Source organism: Dermacentor variabilis, chromosome 11 (genome assembly GCF_050947875.1).
Source record: "Dermacentor variabilis isolate Ectoservices chromosome 11, ASM5094787v1, whole genome shotgun sequence".
NCBI classification, from domain to species: domain Eukaryota; kingdom Metazoa; phylum Arthropoda; class Arachnida; order Ixodida; family Ixodidae; genus Dermacentor; species Dermacentor variabilis.
In genome coordinates, this window is record NC_134578.1 from 15,671,720 (window position 1) to 15,691,243 (window position 19,524).

Consider the following 19,524-nt stretch of genomic DNA (forward strand, 5'->3'; position numbering starts at 1 on the left):
CGTTCTCTCCATGCGTGGTAAAAGCTATATCGGGCGAACAGGAACGTGTGTGAATGAGCGATTTAGAGAGCCTTGAATATTAAAAAGACGGAAATAACGCATTTGGCGGATCACGTGAACTCTCGCAGTGAATGGGAGGCATTATTTCGTGACGTAAAGATTCTTGGTATAAGCCACAGTGAACAGGCCCGCTTGATACTGGAAGCATGTCACATAAAAAAAGAGGGGTGAAGGTTGCATCAGTGAGCCTTCATTAAGTCTGTACGCAAAAGAGTTTGAATACCTAGACGTGCATATGAATTAGTCAGGCATTTCTTATACATACATTCATATCACGTACTCTTTCCGTAAACGCATCTGCGCTTGTGCCTTTCTCAAATATATTTCATGTCCGCGTTGTCGATTAAACAGTTTAAAGTGGCGCCAGTCCTGGGTATGACCTTCCTTTAGCGCCGTGTCTCTTGTTTGCGCCTTAAAAACATTTGACTCTACGCTGTTGTAATCGTTTACTGATGTTCACCGAACCCCGACATAAGATTTCCCCTCATGACAGACGTCCATAACCGTTACACATCCCGCAGCCCGTTTCTCATGAATTCGCTCCTATTACCCTGCTCGTGTGACGCAGTGAGCATTCACTTCTCGCTTAGCGATCTGTTTAACGCGCCTCTGATGCCTGGTCCACACATGGTCGCTGATGGCACAAGAAAGCAAATAAACAATGCTGGGCATACGACTGCAGCGACGAGTAAGGCGATATGTTTCACGAACGCAGGCTGGTGATGCAGCGGATGCATTTCGTGATTGCACACACACGTTCGTATAGACGTCTTCTTTTTTTTTTCTTTTTGTCGACAAGAAACGCATACGTATACCAGACGAAATCATCTTGTTCGTCTCATACCAGCAAGCCAAACGGCGTCATCCTCGAGGTTTGGGATAGGTTGCCGCGCTCGAATTTCGTTCTCAACGCTCCCAAGCCCCCGTATATAGGCGGCGCTGCGAGCGATCGCTTTTGAAATCGGGTGACATAAATTGATTTATTCACGGGCCCTGATGCGAATGAATAAGTGTCGAGGGCGATGCGGGTGTCGCCGGCGTGAGGCTCTCCCGAGAAGTGTCAGCTTCGTATTTTTATCGCGGTCCTTCTCCACCGTTTTTCCGTAACGGTTTTCTCCTTTATCATTTGCATTTCCCTCCATCACACTCTCTTCCGTCCTCAAACAAAACTGCGGCGAGGGTGAGACCGCGAGAAGAAAAAAAGCCGTCAGTAGGACCTCACAACGGCCCGCAACTGCTGTGCGCGTCTAACAGACGTAAGACTGGGTCGCCGGTCCTCTGCCTCCCGGGGATACACGTCGTCGCCTTCTGGAACGTGTGGCCTTCGCGCCGATAGCAGACGACCCATTCAGAGCTCACTGCTGAGGCTCTTGATGCCGCGTGACCTCCACAGTGACGAGTGAAGTCCGCAGTGCCGTAGCTTTCTCGTCAGCTAGGCCGTCGCGTTTACGCACCGACCTCACGACGACGGTCTTAACCTAACCCAACCAGGATGACGGGCAGGTCTACGCCGCCTCTGCATTGGGGCAACGTTCTGTTCCACTGGATTTACGTCTGGACCTTCTTGGTCGTCGTGGTGCTGCAACCGGCAAGCGCTGGTCTCTGTTCAGGTCAGTGTAATGACAAGCCAGTTCACAGATTGTAAAAAATAAAAACGCTGGTATCGTCGAGTGTTCCGTTAAATTCCATAGATTTAAAAAAAAACTATGCGAGTCTTTTTGTTGAGGAGCATATAGCATGTGAAAGTGAGAAGGCGTCCCGAGTGCGCGTAGTCTGCAGGTCACCATGAGGAACGACATACGTTTTCCTGCCGCTTTCTGTTCATTCTATGCTTCTCTAAGTTCTCGATAGTGTGTGCTCCAGCACACTTGTGAGCACGGGGAGCATTATACACTAATGCATTCGCCGGCATTTGCGCTCTCTGTTAAATCCAGATCCTACACTCTTAAAAACGTTCTACGCACTTTTAGACGTATCTTTCGATCGTCTCGTGCGTGACTTTTCTTTCCTCAGCGATGAGCGCCCACTACATTCAGGTCACAAACGGAATTCGCGTCGTCAACGTGACATAGCATTATTCACAGGAAAGCAGCGACCGTACAAAGAAAGGAAACTCAAAACAAGACAGATGACGAATATTGTTTCGAGACAATGATACCCCTCAAAGGGTGCGAACTGTTTCTACGGCGTATTTTATGCCACCCCGCCTCTAGCTCAAGCACACGCAGTGTTTCCGAAGCCGCTGGCTTAGCTCGGTGTGCCCGTTAGAGCCCTCCATGTGTAACGTGGAGCATGTGCATTCGCTCCCCGTCAGCAGCGGTGTTTCGCCCCTTTCATTCTCCTTATTCACTTATTCTGTCCATTGCCTATAGGCGGTTTCTATAGGCTTGTCGACACGGGCAGTGGCCTTCGACCCTTTCGTCAACTACCACTTGGCAATTATTCTCCACTATAACAATCGAATGCATTTGTGACGAGGCTCTTGGGACCTCCAAGATACTTCGTTATATCAGTTACTTCGTTTTAGAGATCACGCATTGTTATACCACACCCAAAAGCGCCGGGAGAGCGCGTTCAGCGAAAGTAAATCCTTATTTACAATGAAATCACGAGATACGTAGCGAAAGGAGTGGCTCATAATCTACTGCACGCATCGGCCGAACCGAATGTGTCATCTGCAGTCGACTGAGAAGTGCTGGCAGCTGCTTTGTGAAGTTTGCATAATTACATCAACTATCGATCGATACGTACAGTCGACCAAAAAAGTTTGCGGACCAAGCGATCTGACGAAAATCTGAATACCTCCGCAGCCTCAAAACGCAGCCTGGTATTCCTATTTACAGGCTTTACTGGTATATGTGAACAACATTGTGATGTACGGTTTTACTGGCTACTTTTAAAGGCTACTCGCATATTTAGAATTTTCTGAGACCCCGTGGTCCGTAAACTTTTTTGGTCGACTGTACGTGCAAGCATTACAATGAATAAACTGTGAATAGGAAAAAAAAGCTGCACAGTTGCACAAAGAAAGTGCACGGAGAGAAATGCCCCATCTGCAGCAGCAAGTTTCGTTGGTGTGTTTTCGCCTGCAGTTCACGCAGTTCGCTGTTGTTGGTCTGCATTGGCAGCGCCTACAACCTCGGCAGGCTTAGCAACCCCACCGAGTGGAAGCATGAAAATTTTTGCGACTATAGTGTTGCTTTTTCGCGCCTACCAACAGTATTATCATTATGCTGTTTTAATTACATCATTACACACGCGCTGGTACCCCTCGTAACATTGCTCAACCATTCGGCCCGCCGGCCTTTTCTCTTTGCTTCAGAGATGGAGAGATGACGTATGCAATGCGAAGTGCAGTGGTACCATTGCACTCCCCCGGTGCCTACTGACGTTCTTCGTAAAACATCTAGTCAGCCAACAGGGACGCCTCAATTCGTTCGTTGTGCAGGCAGAGAATAATTGCCAGAGTACAGAGCGATGATATTTGGCAAGAGGTCGAAGGCCACTGCCCGTACAGACCAGTCTACAGAAGTTGTCTACAGACTATAGACACGTGCACAGATTATGCGAAATACAGGAATTCGGCAAGGACATATGCAATCCTAAGTTATGCCAGTAATTTCATCGTTATAGCTACATAGTGAAGGGGGGGAGGTAAAAAATGTCGACACGAGGTGAACAAACTGCCGGGCGAGCGCTGACTTTAAATAGCAATTTATTACGCGCACGAGTGGAAAAGCAAAACACTCATCGGCCATACGATGGGGTATAAGCCGGTTCTAGTCCGGTGTTTTACCTCTGCCTCCCTGAACCCTTTGTCCATGCATATTCGCGTGCGCGTACATGTTGTTACGTCTCATTTTTCACACTCGATCTTGCGTGCCAGAAGTTCCAGTTCGAAGGCAGTACTCGTCCTGCCAGTAGGCCTAACGGAGGTCAATTCGCTCGCTGCTGCTGCCGCGCTTGTTTACACCAGCGTTCCTTTTCTTTTGTCTTTTCTTTCTTTCTTTCTTTTTAGAGCGAGCGTCGGCGCTCCCGAGTGTGATGTGTTTTCAAGTTTGCTTGTGGGCGCCGACACCATGCTCGTTAATTCAGTTAGCAGGCGAATGTTTCCAAGTTTATATGGCCGATAAATCTATTCTTAGCAGAGCAGAAAGTTGGGCTAGTTGCTTGAAATGCATAATGAAGAAGTTTGCGCTCGTCCTTGTTTTCTTCTCGGCTTGCCCTCGTGTCTCGGCGCAAACTTTTCCACTGCTACTCTCACTTCGTATAGCTGTCTACGAATTTGCTATCGCAATTGATGCTTCGCCTTTCGAGCGAAATTGTGACTTCATTTTTTTTTTTGCACGACAGTTTATTTGCTCTTGCCATGCGTGTACAGTCGAGCACGAAAGTCTAGAGAACCACGGCATCAGCAAAATAATAATAATAATAATAATAATTTAGTCTAGTAGAGCCGTGCAAAACGTGAAATTGTATTATTGCATGACGTTCGTCGAAGAGGCGCACTAGGCAGTACCACTTGATTTCCGCCTTTATGCCTAGGCTCCGAAGAAGAAAATAATTTTAGCCACACCTCTGGTCTTTAGACTTTGGCACTCGCCTATACTATCCGTCAGGATAGTTTAACGACTTTTGACCATGGTCCTCATCATCTTAAACCTCTGATGTTAGTACAAAGATTCACTTGATGTGATGTGAATATCGTTGATAACATGTTTATTTTTGTATCTGGCTACTGCCCCCCCCCCCTCCCTGGCGCCCGCATAACTATGTGTAACGCCTTTCTTGCCAGGGAGTCCTTCAATGCTTGTGCACGCGCTGTCAATAAACTGAATTTAAATATTTCCGAAATTATGTAATTCCCCGTTCCTCTCATCGCAGTTGGAGAAGCCTTAATGTCGTGTGACAAAAAGTTTCTGCGGCCAAAGGTAAGCGTTAAACGTTTTTAGACGAAGATTGGGGTATAAATACCACGACTGCGTAACAACGCTAATGACGTAGTGCAATGTGAGGGGTGCAAAGAAGGGTAAAATTTGTCTGGTTTATTGGCACACATGTATCTCTGTTATTACTTAAATATAGCTAAATTGTGTTTAGTTAAGAGCGTCTTTATTTGCTGGTAATGATCCTGAATTCTGTACTAAAATGTAACCAGAAGTTTTCTAAATATGCGAAGTGGTATTGACACGTTCAGTGTGTAGACACATTTGTTCTTATGTCTACATTGAACCTGCTAGTTATACCTTTACATTAAGTTATTGTTACACAAATGTGCACGTCTTACATATATATACATGGAACCTGCTATATTTTTCACTGTATACATTACACATCGTACAATCAGAGGCTTGCCTGCCATGGCCTCGAAACGAGACTGGCAGCATTGAAAGTAAACAAATACATACTGCACGTGCATATTTCTTAAGCTCTTCACAATCAAATTGTTGTATTGATTTAGAACATGGGCCACTCTTAAATTTGAGAGACGCTGTAGAGAAGTGTTAAGTTCAATTGTATTACTAAATATTTCTGTAATAGAAAATACAAACTAGTAATAAACAACCTTGAGGCAGAAACCGTCGAAGGTGATTGTCGAGGGCAGCGAGTTTTGTTACGTAGCCTGCTGCACGTCCTTATGTCCCCGTGAATTGCGAAAACTTTCATGGGCATATCAGCGGGCGCACAAAGTGTTAATCTCGCTGCCAATAACAATGCCGAACAACACCGCAGCGCATCCAGCATGTCTTGTTGTGAGCACAGCAATCCAGTTGAAGCCTCGTAGCTATATTGCCAGTGCCGTATAGCAAGCAGCCGCGGGTAGGGTGGCTAGAATGGGGAGGTGTGAAGACCGGCCTCCGGAAGCTGGCCCCAAAACGCGTTCCTGCCACGTGATGGCGCTGCCGGCCGGGGCGCCGTTTAGGGCGCCGTAGTTTCTCGGGGCTTCTGCATACCTCCGAGCGGGAAAATCATTTGGTAGCGCTTAGTTTTTGCGTTTGAATGCGTTGAAATCTGACCAGACTTTTTTCTCTACATTGTAGATGCTGAGAGAACTTAATGATGTTTCGCTGCTCTCATTCCACATGGGAACAGCGAGCACCGACTACGCAGCCGACACAGCAACGGTTTTTGCGACCACCTCTTGCCGAGATTAGCGCGCTTATGCCTTACCGAAAATATAGTTCATGGGAATTGCCGCGCAAGGCGAGCGCATTGGAATAACCTTGAATGTGTCGCCCGCACATAAGTCACATATTTGGGATTGCAACATTACTTTAAATGGAGGAAGTTCATGCAATATATCAGCATTGTGGTGAAGAAATTCTAGAAAGTACAAAGCGCTTGCGACTTAATACATGTTTATTGGAAATAACACAGTTATTGCATAACATCACATTCTTACAAAACGCAGGGCTTAACCTTCTTGGCTTTGTTGTGGATGACACACTGATTTAAGCTTTTGGGGAAAAAGTGAATACGTGTTATACAATAAAACCTAGACACCGATCCTGTTAGATCAGCGGAATGCCTCCTGCAGCCAATCTGTGGCACATTGGCTGCTAAAAACAAGAAATTCTTCCCAACTTTTGCGTGCAGTCGCGTAGTGCTAAATGCACGAGTGAACCTGTCCTCGAGTGTCTGAATGACGATGTATAGACATGCTGAGGGATACAGAAGCCCCCGAGACGCGGTCCCGTATGACAACAGCAGAAGTGGGTCGAGAATACAAAGCTTGGACCCCATCTGCCGAAAAGCCACACTAAAACCAGCCCCTTGCTTGAACACGGAAAACGTACCTATGGCTAATGATGCCGAAAGCCTTCTCCTGATCGAAGGAGCAAATAATACCGGAAGTCTCCTGGTATTTCCCTCCAGGAGAAGGTCCCTCACCGCTAAACCGTGAAGCTGAGTAGAGCGCCCCTGGACACTATACATGCCCGGTATGGACCGAAAACAGTCCTGAGCACTGCTGTGAGTCGCGTACACAGGCACTTTGCTATGAGCTTATAATCGCAGTTCAGAAGCGTGATTGGATGCCATGCTCTCAGATCGGAGCTCCTCGACTCGTCCTTACAAAGTAGAGTGATTAGCCCCTCTCGTTGAGACGCTAAGTCCCTTCACCGAGTAGCCTGTTCACCAGTGATATGAACGGCTTCGCTAACAGTGTCCAAAATTTAACATAAAATTCGACTGTCAGACCATCGGATCCTGGCCTGCGATTACGCTTCATAGACTTCAAGGCCGAAAATAGCTCGTGCTCATCTATGGCTGAGTCGCACGCTTGTGGCGGCTCAGCTGGTGAAGCAAACGGAAATACAGCTGGAGAGGCAACTGGAGAGGCACACAAGGTCATGTAAAACTGCCTCGCCAGTGCAAGAACTCCATCTGGTGAGTCGACTATGCTACCATCACTTGGATCTATTAGGGAAAAGAGAGTTGTGTTCTTCTTTGAAAGATGCTCAGGTAGGACGTTTCTGCTGCACCACGCTTCCATTTCCCACAGCTCTGCTCGGGCTGTGGCCCTCAAGCCGTCCCAGCGTCGCTGCAGGAGAATCCGAAGTTCCTTTCGGAGTGAGGCCAGAGCCGAAGCAACACCAGGCCCGCCGGACAGTGGCCTCGAGAGCAGAAGGATCGCGTCGGAGACGATTATTCGCCCCACGCTCCTCGTGCGCTCGAAGCTTTCCCCAAGACCTGAAGCACTCACGCACTCTGACCTTCACGTCATCCCATTCCGTGCCACTTAGATTCGCTGTGTTGTGAAGCGATCGAAATTTCGGAAACGCGAAAAAAATACAGCTGCACTATACCGACCACAAGAACTATTTTGCACTGCACCGTGGCCTACGAGACTGATAAGCACACGGCGCTCCCGCGCTAGCCACCCTACCCGCGCCCCCGACGGAAGCGCCAAATTTTTACCCCAGTGGGAGGAACGCGTAGCGGGGCCTCCCTAGGCAATGGCGGCGGCGCCGCGGTCTTCACACCTCCCACCCTACCGCGGGTGCAACTCCGTTGCCGCGCCTGTCCGTCAAACGGCAGTGCTCGACTGTTGCGCCGTCTATCGATGGCGCCGCGCACTTTTCACTCCTTCCTCCTCAACTGCGCTTTCCCCCTCCTCCTTTTCCTCGCTCGTGCTGCCCTCTCCAGTTATTATAAAAAGCAACGTTCGACAATTCAGAATACCGTATTCTCGAGCTCAATACGAATCGAATAGCCATACTGTTTGATTCGCATTCGATATTTCGAACATTCGCACATTTGTGGCGCGCCCTTGGCATTCGTGCGCGAGTTATACACCCAGCCTTCGGAGTGTTAGCCAGCGCCACAATGGTCCGGGGCGGATTGTCTGTTGGTTTGCCCTCCTCTCTGAAGAGATGGGTAGGCGTTGTGCACCTCCACGTGGCAGTTGTCAGCCTGCTCCTCAATTGCTTTCCATTTCGTCACTTTCAAGGGTATATATGTTTTCAAGCCAAATAATAATAATCAATCAATCAATCAATCAATCAATCATTTACCGAGCCCATGAATAACCATAGGGTCAGTGCTGGCACGCGTACATGAAAAACAAAAAAAAACAAGAAACCGCAGGACAAAGTAAGTAAGAAACACACAATGATTAAAAAGAAGAGTGCATGAACAAAGCGCAATGTAAATAAAAACGAAAGAAGAGAAAGGCAGTTCGACAATGCGACAAAAAAATGAAACAACGCAAAGCTTAGAAAAAAACAATGATAGCGAGCTACGAAACCTATCAAGATCCTGAAAATAAGCGTTATAATCTTTCTGTATATTCCGTAGACGGTTGAGTGTTGGTGATGACAGGCAGGAACATGGAAAGGCCAATGTTCTTTGGTGATCCTGCGCGTAGTACGAAACGTGATACAACTGTGGTGTACGGGGCAGATGAGGAGACCGTGAAGGGAGTGGAAAAGAGAAGGTCAGTGCGATTACGTCGGCAGCGAAGTAAGGGCGATGTCAATAATCCAACAGTGCTAAACAAGGTTCGGAGTCCGTGTGAGCAGAGCGTAATGATATGCGCTTAGAAACGTTTTCTGGGCTTGACCTATAATGTCACTGTTGGATCTAGAAATGCCTTTCCACACGACCAACGATTTGAGTTGAGGAAATAATAATAATCATTCACTTATTTACTATGCCCTGGAAAGACGCTGATGTGTCTGTGGGATGGCGCATAGAAAAGCAAAAACAAGAAATGTGTAAAACAACTACGACTAAGCGTTATGGGATAAAAAGAAATTAGAAAACAAGAATGAACTGGATAAGCAGCTACATGATGAACAACAATAGCGCAATAAAACACCACTGAGAGACGGAGAACGCGTACGGAAGGAGGGAAAGTATGAGAAGTCAGGAGAGGAGCGCATGTCTAGAGAAAGTGTCAAGCTCGGACCGAAAAAAGACGACACGTTTCGAAAGATATTCAGGTAAAGGAAATGACACGTGTAAGTATTATGCATTCTGTGGAAAGACGAATGCCTGCTGAAAAAGGCAGTAATGTGAGAGAGTCTATCTTCCTTATGGTAGTCTACTGCGGGACTCGATGCGAATAGAAGCTAGTAGATTCGACATGTAATATTCCCACGAATGATATTGTCTAAAAAAAAAGGAAGTCGGTACGACTACGTCTGCAGCTAAGCGACGGAAGTGCGGGATGTTTACGCAGACTTGAAAAGTTGTTGCTTGAGGTCAGAAAAAGATGTTCAGATACACTAATGAACTTTTTATGCGCACGCTCAATTAAAATGCTGAATCGAATTGCTTGTGCCATATCATACCGCCGAAGCATGTTCACGTGATGGGAGACAGGCGGATGTAAACAATTTGAGGAAGGGAATTGAGGTAAGGAAATCTCTTGTATAAGTCGGCAGACAGAACCGACCGCGCAGGTATCTTGATGCTACGCGTTGTAGGTGGGCAGAGAGGCTTAACGTACTCTATCAAAAAGCACACCGAGGTCGCTTATTTCAACAACTCTCTTCAACACTGCATGATCAACCGAATAAGGGAATATTATATTATAGCTTTAAGCGAATATGACAGAACTCTGGTTTTCGATTAATTCACAGTGAGCCCATTTAACTGGCATCATTCGGATAACGAGGTTAGGTCGGACTGCAGAGCGCGACAGTCCTCGATAATGTGTATCTCCTCAAATATTTTGACGTCATCAGCGTGAAGAAGAAATGAAGACTTCTGGATTGCTGCGGAAACTTTATTGATGAAAATTAAGAAGAGAAGCGGGCCTAACGCAAAACCTTGGGGCACAGCACCAGATACCGTAAAGACACAAGAATTATCACTGACGCTCACGAAGCAGGGCCTTTCGAGAAACCTGTGCAGTAGAGCTGCAATAGCAGCTTTGACACACGTACCGCATAGCGGTGCACAAGCTTCTCGAGCAGCAGAGGATGATTGACTACGTCAGAGGCTTTGCTGAGGTCGCCGTACACAGCATCGCCTTGCCCCATTTGCGGGACGGGCGTGGAAACCGCCATCACAAAACTGACAAAGTCGGTGGTCTTTGAGCAGCCAGAAATGCGTGCTGATTTGGAACAAGAACATTTTTTTACACTGAACAACGCTCCGCTATATATGAACAGCCAATTCTAAAAGCTTGGAAATTGCAGACAGTAGAGAAATCGGCCGCCAGTTTGCGACATCCGTTTTGATGCCGAATTTATAGAGACAGAAAAAACGCGAGCGGTTTTCCAAGCGTGGGGAGAAGTATAATTATGCAAACAGTTATTAAATATTGATGTCAGCGCAGGTACAAAGATGCGGCTGTAGGCTTTGATAACGGCGGCCAGGACGCCATCTGGGCCGTAGGACAAAGTTGTCCTCAGACGCCCGAGGCATTCTCTGATGAGTCTGGTCAAAGAGTACCGAAATGGAGATTCCAGCAGAAGAGTTCGGCTGGTGGACAGAGCAGTCAAATGATGGTTTAAATATACGCTCTTAAACAAAATGACACCCTTTGGGTCGTATCTTGCCACACAACAATAATCGCCATCTGTCTTGTCCACATTTCCATTCTTTAACGCTGCTTAGCCCGCTACTTCCAAGTCACGAACCGCATGCGCGTTATCGGCATGACAGCATTGTCGACTGGAAAGTAGCGAGCGTTTCAAGAAACACAAGCAAGGCAGACGACGATTATTTTTGTGTGGCATATATACATCCTAAAGGGTGCACATTTGTTTAAGAGTGTAGAGGGAAAATGTAGGACGAGAATCAGGGACTGCTTGCACTTCTCCACAACAATAGGCAAGCAGACGAATACAATCTCCACGTGTACAATCTGCAGTGCATACTAATGTGTCGCCAAAAATCTGCCGGCTAGTTAGAGGCGCTGTTCTCTAATGACTCAGTGCGAGACTTGCGATCTCACTTATACAGGTAATTATTTATTTATTCAAGATACCTTACAAGCCCGAAAAGGGAATTGGGTAATTAGGGAGGAACCGCGAGTGGCGGAATTCTCTAATCATTTGTTAGGCACAGAACTTTCAGGATTTTTTGTGGGCATGCTCTTTACGCTTTAGAGAAGTTCTAAGTTCCGCAGAGAACCAATGGGAAAATGTACATCGTTTGGGCTTGTACTGGGGTATGTATAGTGATAGTCATAGATACCATCCACAACGATCTCGGTAAAGCGATGGACCCGTTCGTCGACGTCGTATATACTAGTCACGAGATACCAATCAACTGCAGATTGTCAAACCTGTCAGGACGAACAGGGGCAATGTCAGAGTGCGACCCTGTTACATTGTGTACATTTGACAGGCACAGGTCAAACACATTTCCACGACAGTTTTCAGTTGCTTAAGGGTGTTAAAACCTAGGAAATCTAACAGCGACCTGCATTTGTTCGCTATGAAACTATTGTAGTGAGAATAGGTGTAGTTTTTCCGTTGAATACCAGGTGTGTTCATGCTACCAACAATAATATCTCGGTGGCTGGTAAATGCGTGGTCACATGTTCGGTAGATGTTATGACCTCAACAAACATGACAGGATTGAAGTTTTGTCTTACATAAACAACTCCAGTTAATAGTTTTTGACAACACGCCAGACTTAATAGGTAGTAATAATATAATAATAATATAGTTCTGATGTATTTCTTCGCCTAGTCTTTGGGTGATGAATATCTACGAACAGGCATTACGTGAATACGTCTTTTGTTACATGCTGCCTTTCCAGGGTGATAACGAGCTGTTCATGAAGGCCATCACGGCTTGCCTGGATAAGGAGAAGTTGGACCTTAAGAAGATAAACCTGCCATGCTTCCAGCAGAAACAGGTATGACGACAAGGTTCACCGATTTATGTTTTACTGACACTTCAGTGATAGGGTCATGCTATCGATAATAACAAGTTTCCTTTTTGAAACGTCTAAATTTTAACATAACCACTTCACATGCTAAGATTTCCTAGTAAATGATACACACCAACCACATGGTTTCATTATCTCGCAGACAGCAGCATAAACACTACTATTTTTATTAAACTGGTAGTCAGTCGATTGACGAAAAGTGCCTTTCGCTAAACAACGTGCAGAGAATGTTTTTAGTAGGCAAAGCAGACGCCACGCTAGCCCACACCGCTGGGAAAGAAACCTCCACTCAAATTTGACAAGTTTTCTCTCTCTCTCTCTTTAGTAGACTTGTATGTAAGATCGTCATTTTGGTCGTGAACGGACACATTGAAACTAACCTATCAAGATATGTTTTGTAATTCTTGACTTGCTTTCTGCACATCGTTGCTATTCTCTTTCCAATCTGTTATAAACTTTGTCGTCTGCTGACTGCTGAATGCTCTAAATCTGGGGATATGTCTGTTTAAAATAAAAGCTATATCTCTAGGTTCCGTCATGCTACGTTGTGCATATTACGTTATGAATTCACGCAAATATCTATTTCTTCCTTGATTTGCTTTCTTTTGTCCAAAAAAGTTTTTTTATCCTGCTGCTCACTATATATATATATATATATATATATATATATATATATATATATATATATATATATATGGGCAATGACCTAGTGAAGCTGCTGTTTGATGCAGCCTTTTGCAACTACTCGCATTTCTAGGAAGAATAAACTTGATATTTATTTGATCTGATTTGGCCTATAAACGTGATGCTTGTGTATGAATATAGCGTCTGTAACTCCTATTTCGTGAACAGGTTAGACTTGTGCAGATACTCTTTACGTTACATGTACTGTCAGCACAGATGCAAACTATTCCGAAACTACTCTTGTTTGCCTGCATATGTGACACCTAGTTGACCAATTCAGACTTGTAAACCTGCCCATGTACGCTTGTGAATACTCCATGCAAGAACCGACTGCGGAGTGATTACACGTTGTGTTTCCTTGTAATTACGCGCAACAGGCGTTCTGATCACTCATTTTCTGTTCGCGTTTCACTAGCTGGCGTCCAAATACACACCCCCTGTGACGGCTCCCAATAACAGAAACTGATCTTGAATGCTACGCTTTTACTGGCTCCATGCGCCGAAAGTAATTGCAGAGCCGAAAATACGTCATAGCCGCCACGTTTCAGGCATCGCCTGTTCATGGTGATGGTATAGTACGATATACTGATAAGAGGGAGCTTTAGCTCGAGTGCAACTCTGATTTCCCTATTAAATTACATGTAAAACACATCAATGCTGTCGTAAGGCAACCACTTAACAGATTAGAATTTGTTGCAATTGAAAGAAAAGGCTGATATAGCAGATGCATCAAGCAAAATTTTGAGCCATCACCTCATACTTCTAGAAGAATGTGCAAAATCGGCAAACTTAAAGAAAAAAGGTTTAATCACGAAATTTATAAAGCCGTAACTCTGCACAAAAAGATATAATTTGATATATGGGTTGACGACTTCCCTGAAGCTGTCATTATGTATACCAGCGTTTCGCAAAAGCCCCCTACTTACAAATTAGTGGTGCATTTAAGCGCCAAATGTAAAACATCAGTTTTGTGCGCTTTAGATGAACGAATAGGTGCCGTTTACAAAACTGACATCGTTTTATAATTTCTTGATGCTTGAGTTTCCTGAAATATTGCAATACTGAATATTTCTTCGAAAGTAATGATGGCACAAATTGTTGAGAAATGCGCTTGCTGCAGTTGCCAGATATTAACTTCTTTATCTAAATGTAATAAACCACATTAATATTGGTGCAGCACTGCATGCCGATTTTTCCGTTCCCATATTTACATGTGGTTAAGACTTTCCGAGCTAAAGCTTCCTCTTGCCACCGACTCCAAGCAAATTGCTACCCGCCGTGGTTGCTCAGTGGCTATGGTGTTGGGCTGCTGAGCACGAGGTCGCGGGATCGGATCCCGGCCACGGCGGCCGCATTTCGATGGGGGCGAAATGCGAAAACGCCCGTGTACTTATATTTAGGTGCACGTTAAAGAACCCCAGGTGGTCGAAATTTCCGGAGTCCTCCACTACGGCGTGCCTCATAATCAGAAAGTGGTTTTGGCACGTAAAACCCCATAAAAAAAAGCAAATTGCTCGCCCGTAATCGTTCGCGACACCTTGCAACCACGTGCAATCGTCCCGGTGATTTCGCTACGTCAACGCAGTCTGTTCTCGGCGCAGGTGGACACCCTGGTGAAGTGCAGATGTGAGGCCTACATCCAAGCTGCGGTGAGCTCATCTGGGGAAATAAGTGAATGGAAATGAACAATCCGTTTTGCCTACCTCGCAACTGAATTATCAATCGGTTATTTAAATGGTCCATTCAGTGACCGATTTGTGGGTCAGTCGATTGTCCGAGCGAATGTACGGTTGAGCGGCCGACCATTTGAATTATTGGTTGACCGGTCGACTGATTAGTCGAAGGCTGATTGCTTCATCATAGACCAGTCCATCATCCGTGTGTTTCGTGCACAAGCCGAAGTATGGACATGAATAGGTTCCAAGTGGCCCAGCTTTCAGTTCATCTGTGTGTTCGCCGCACAAAGGAATGGTCGCCCGCTTAAACCAAGCACAAGAATCCGCGCAGTAACCCTATCAATTACCTCCTCTCCTAGACACCTGTGGCGCGTCAGCCATGAAGCGCGCACGGAACCACCACACGTCAAGTTGGAGCGGCTTCACTGCCTCCCCGCGAGACTGCACGTAAAACAGAGGGCGCCTCGGTCCGTGGGTATTGGTGGGGAGGGGGGGAGTAGAGGGGGCTCAGCTCTTCCGCGCCTTCCTCTTTTCAGCCCTCACAAAGGTTTTTTGAGCACCACCGCACTTGAAGTACACTCCCGAAGCCTTTACAGGCGGTCCTCTGGTTGCTTGCGTGCTTTGCTTTTGCTTCTTGGCTCTTGCTTGCTTTTCGTTAGTTTTTTTGCTATGCTTTGCTCTGTTTGCTCATTCGCTTCTTGAACCATGCGGTCAAACGGAGGAAGCGAGCTAAAACTTAGAAGAGAAATTATAAGACAGGGGTAAAGGTGGAAATTCTACAACTAATATTAATGCAGACTAACTGTACAACCGTCGATTCTTCTTTCTCCAAGCTGTCTGATCATACCTGTGTTGTTACGTGATGAACTGTGGTTTTTACATTGCGTTCTATTGTCGCCAAGAAGTACATTATCTATATCACTGTACGTGTGTATGAATAAGCTTGTTTTTAAACCAAAGCCAAGGCTTCTTGTAAACGATTATCGTTGAACCCTGTGCCAATAATGATGTATTTTTCCCTTTTATGAATGTACCCTTTCCCGCCAGCCTTCATTAAGGCTAGCAGTATGTACCAAACAAATAAACAACTTTAGTGAACATTTTGGAAGCACTGCTTCCAACATTGACATCAGCGAACGAATGCGCCTTTGCTTTTTTAAAATACCGTTCTTTCCGACCCGCGCGCACACTAGAAGGCTCTAACGACAGCCCCCCCCCCCTCCGGGCGTGTCCATAGACGTCTGCGCCAACGGAGAAAAGGCCGTAAATCATCGCGCCTCGACTGCATACACAGAGGACAAATCTGCCACTGTTTATGAAGCCGCTTCGAGTTGCGGCAGTTGCCGGATCGCGCAACTAAATCGCGCCAGACGCATGCGCCAGAGCACGTTTGACGGGAAGAGGAAATGAAATACGAGATTCATTTCCACCACCCACCCCCTCTCTCTCTCTCTCTCTCTGTTTTATTTCTATAGACGTCGTTGTCTGTGAAACCGCACGCGAAAACGAACTGCCATCCGCTTCCCTTCCGAACCGTCGAACACATGGTCGAACAGTAAGCAGGTGGCGCCGCTTAGCGGTCGCTTTCCTTGATGGCCGCTTTACGCTTAGTTTCGCCTACTTTGCAGATCCTAATTGCACTACGCATCCTACCTCCGAACCACTGTACGCTGCCGCTTAATCATCGAGGCGATACGCATGCTGGCTGGTATAATAAAATCCGTCCCCCACTCCCACATTCCATCAAAGAGTACCCAGTGCAGATTTGAAAACGTCACGTTCAGTGGTACGCAACATGGTATAGTTCTTGCCTCTCTCCCTCTCTCGCATTTTAAAGAACGTTGCAGGTGCTCGCAAGCAGCACACTGTGGAGGAGTCAAAGTTTTCGGTGCCTCGATCATGGCTGGCTTTCTGTTAAGGGGACTGCAGTGCAATTCAAAAACACAAACAATCGCATTTATAGGTACTACTCTTTTTCTTCCAGGGAAAGACGTCCAGCACGGATGCCAAGAAAAAGACCGTCGACTTCAAGGTGGGCTTATAGACGCTTTGCTGCGAGCAGTTCATGCAGTAGAAATCAGATGGCGTCATTTCATTTCATTTATTTACTCTCAAGGCCGTACAGGAATTACAGAGAGGAGTGGCAATAGAAAAAGAAAAAGAAATTGCTAATGAGGCAGCACATGCTCACAGATAGCCGACTTGAACACATCATGGTCTGTGATAGTGACAATAGATGCGGGAAGGCGATTCCAGTCTTGACTTGTTTTCGGGATGAAGGCTTCGAGGTATACATTGCTTTTACACTGAGGCACCCCAACCTTCATTCGATGATCAATACGGAATGACAAATGCCCCGGTGGCGAAAAAGTGTCATTTCTAGCTCACTATTAGTGTAGTATATTTTATGAAACAGGCATAAGCGGGAAATTCGACGTCTAGTAGTAAGGAGAGGTAGCTCAAGCATTTGCTTCATGCGAGAAACGCTGGCTAAGCGATAGTAGTTAGAGAGGATAAACCTAACTGAGCGGTTCTGAACCGATTCTATGGCCTGTGTTAACGAGCTAGTGTACGGGTCCCATATCGATGAAGCGTACTCGAGTTTGGACTCAGTACTCGAGTCCGACTCAGTGAACGAGAAACCCGTACGCGGTTCCGAAACTTTCGGATTATACACCAGACTTAGTCAGTGACCGTGATCCCCTTCAACAAATGTTCATGTGTGTCTAGCTTCTATTATCAAGCGCATCATCTCACACCTGCTTCTACTCGTAACGTTCTTTAAATCTGGGTTCGCACTTGCATCTTTGGCAATGGATGGCAAGAAAGCCGTCAGCAGCCACGCTGCAGCAGATATGCAAACCTGTGCAGCTTGCTATTCCCCTATGGAGACAGTCCACTCCGGGTCCACGACACTAAAAAAATCAAATGCGAAGAAACGGCTTCTGGGCATAATCCTAGGACGAATGAGGACAGAAAGTAATTCCGATGTGTTCAGTACAGATGCAGGCGAGGCGCAACTCCACGATCAGCCACGTAGACGAGAACTACTCACTGAATCATTTCATTGGGACCGAAACATTTTCCATTACCCATCCCTTTCACCGTATGTTTCTTTCTCCAAGATAGGCATCCGCGCATATATATTAGTGGTCTCAACGATCAGGCTGATTAGTTCTGCGGTGAAAAAAAAGGTTTTCAAGAAATCTACGGGACGCACAAAGCGTTTCACGTCACCAAGGGGGCGCGCCGCCCACTTCGACTTCCGGGTTTCGTCTTCGAAAAAACTGCGCTCTGCAGCTGCCGGCGACACATAGTATCCGTGGGACGTTGAGAACCTGGAAATAAGTAACACAGGTGTCAGTACAAGCTCCGCCGCTCACAATTATTTTATTTATCGATACAAGAAACGTGCGCAGCACATACAGCCGAGGCTTACCCGCTGGACGTCCCGTCATGGCGCATCCTCGACCCCGGTGCGGAAATCCGATGAGTCCACGTCGTCTTCGCCCTCACTGCTGCCGGTTTTACCCTCAAATCAGGCTCTCGGAGCGCTCGATCCGCGAGAAACCGGTCGTCTTCGATGAGCGCCCGCACGCGATGACGCCATGATCCAGGCAAGCGCGCGGCAATCCGAAACTTTTCGCGGCGCGTTAAAACCACCAAAAGGCAAAAACCAAGAAAACATGGCGAAGCCATGTTTTACTATTCCAGTTTTTTCACCTAGATGGCGCTAGGCACCCATAAACCACGCGCGCAGGAGAGAGAATGACAATTTGAATTGAAATGCGTCGATCAAATTTATCTGTTTGAATAAGCGCGGTAGCGAGAGTTAAAATACTAAGGATGGTGTTTCCTAATGGTGTCAGTACATCGCCATGCAGTGGAACCACTTTTTTTTATTGTTTTTCGCAATGTCGAATTCGGGCGCATTCTTCAAGTGGCTGAATATGTGCTTTCCAAGCACGCACGCTAGACACGAAATAGTTATTACACACCGGACACTTTGCATGCAGTCCGCTTCTCTAAACTTGACGAAATGTGTTGAATTCACTGAAGTTTCCCAATCCGTTCTGCAACAGTTCGCTCTTTGATTCAGAAGATGCATAAAATGTGCCGCAATAAAATTTTTAGTTGTGTGTTTCCACAACATTTGTGCGGACAACATACATAACATATTGATGTTCAAGAAGGGTAGAACAGATGCCTATCCCTCCGAGCAGCTCCACTGTGTTGCAATAATTACGTTATAGAGCTGATATATATCATGCAAACTCATCATCACTGTGCGGAATCACTTGTTACCTCGCATATGATTATTGGCACAACTGCCTGCCAGTAGTTACTGAGGGTAGTGAGCTGGTGAGCACAATGTGTTTTTACTCGTCGCAATTAAAAAAACAATTTGTGCACGGAGTAAACGACAGCATGATAAAACTGACTTTAGGCCCACCAATTTAGACCGAACAAGGGCCTAGTATTGTTCCATAGCCATCCTGTCGATAGTCAACCAATTAAGTCCTAGTTATAGTGAGCTGTCTTCTGCATACTTTCGTTGATTAGGGTGCAGTTGCGAAAAGTGTATGCATGTGTCTGCATGTTTTCAAGAGAGCGTGGAATCTGGCTGTGACAACTCTCAAGAGTGATTTTTTTTCCCTTTCTTTACACCTTCAGAAATGCGTCGACAAAGCAGTCCAAAGCAAAAGCTGAAGGCTCTCTGCCAGAAATAAAAGACTTCTAAACAACAAAA

General features: G+C 46.0%; 1 protein-coding gene across 1 annotated transcript; it reads left to right on the plus strand.

Annotated features, from left to right (window-relative positions):
• Positions 1-1,250: 1,250 nt before the first annotated feature.
• LOC142564672 (uncharacterized) lies at positions 1,251-19,524 on the plus strand. The gene is made up of 6 exons (XM_075675782.1): positions 1,251-1,670; positions 4,945-4,991; positions 12,283-12,381; positions 14,700-14,747; positions 16,759-16,806; positions 19,449-19,524. The coding sequence occupies exons 1-6, from the start codon at positions 1,553-1,555 to the stop codon at positions 19,482-19,484; spliced, it is 396 nt and encodes a 131-aa protein (XP_075531897.1). The 5' UTR covers positions 1,251-1,552; the 3' UTR covers positions 19,485-19,524.

Excerpts from the sequence above, each read along its gene's own strand:
- LOC142564672 (XM_075675782.1), top strand. The coding sequence starts at position 1,553 with ATGACGGGCAGGTCTACGCCGCCTCTGCATTGGGGCAACGTTCTGTTC. Across the intron at positions 1,671-4,944 it reads AAGCGCTGGTCTCTGTTCAG|TTGGAGAAGCCTTAATGTCG; the intron begins GTCAGTGTAATG and ends CTCTCATCGCAG. Across the intron at positions 14,748-16,758 it reads AGGCCTACATCCAAGCTGCG|GGAAAGACGTCCAGCACGGA; the intron begins GTGAGCTCATCT and ends TTTTTCTTCCAG.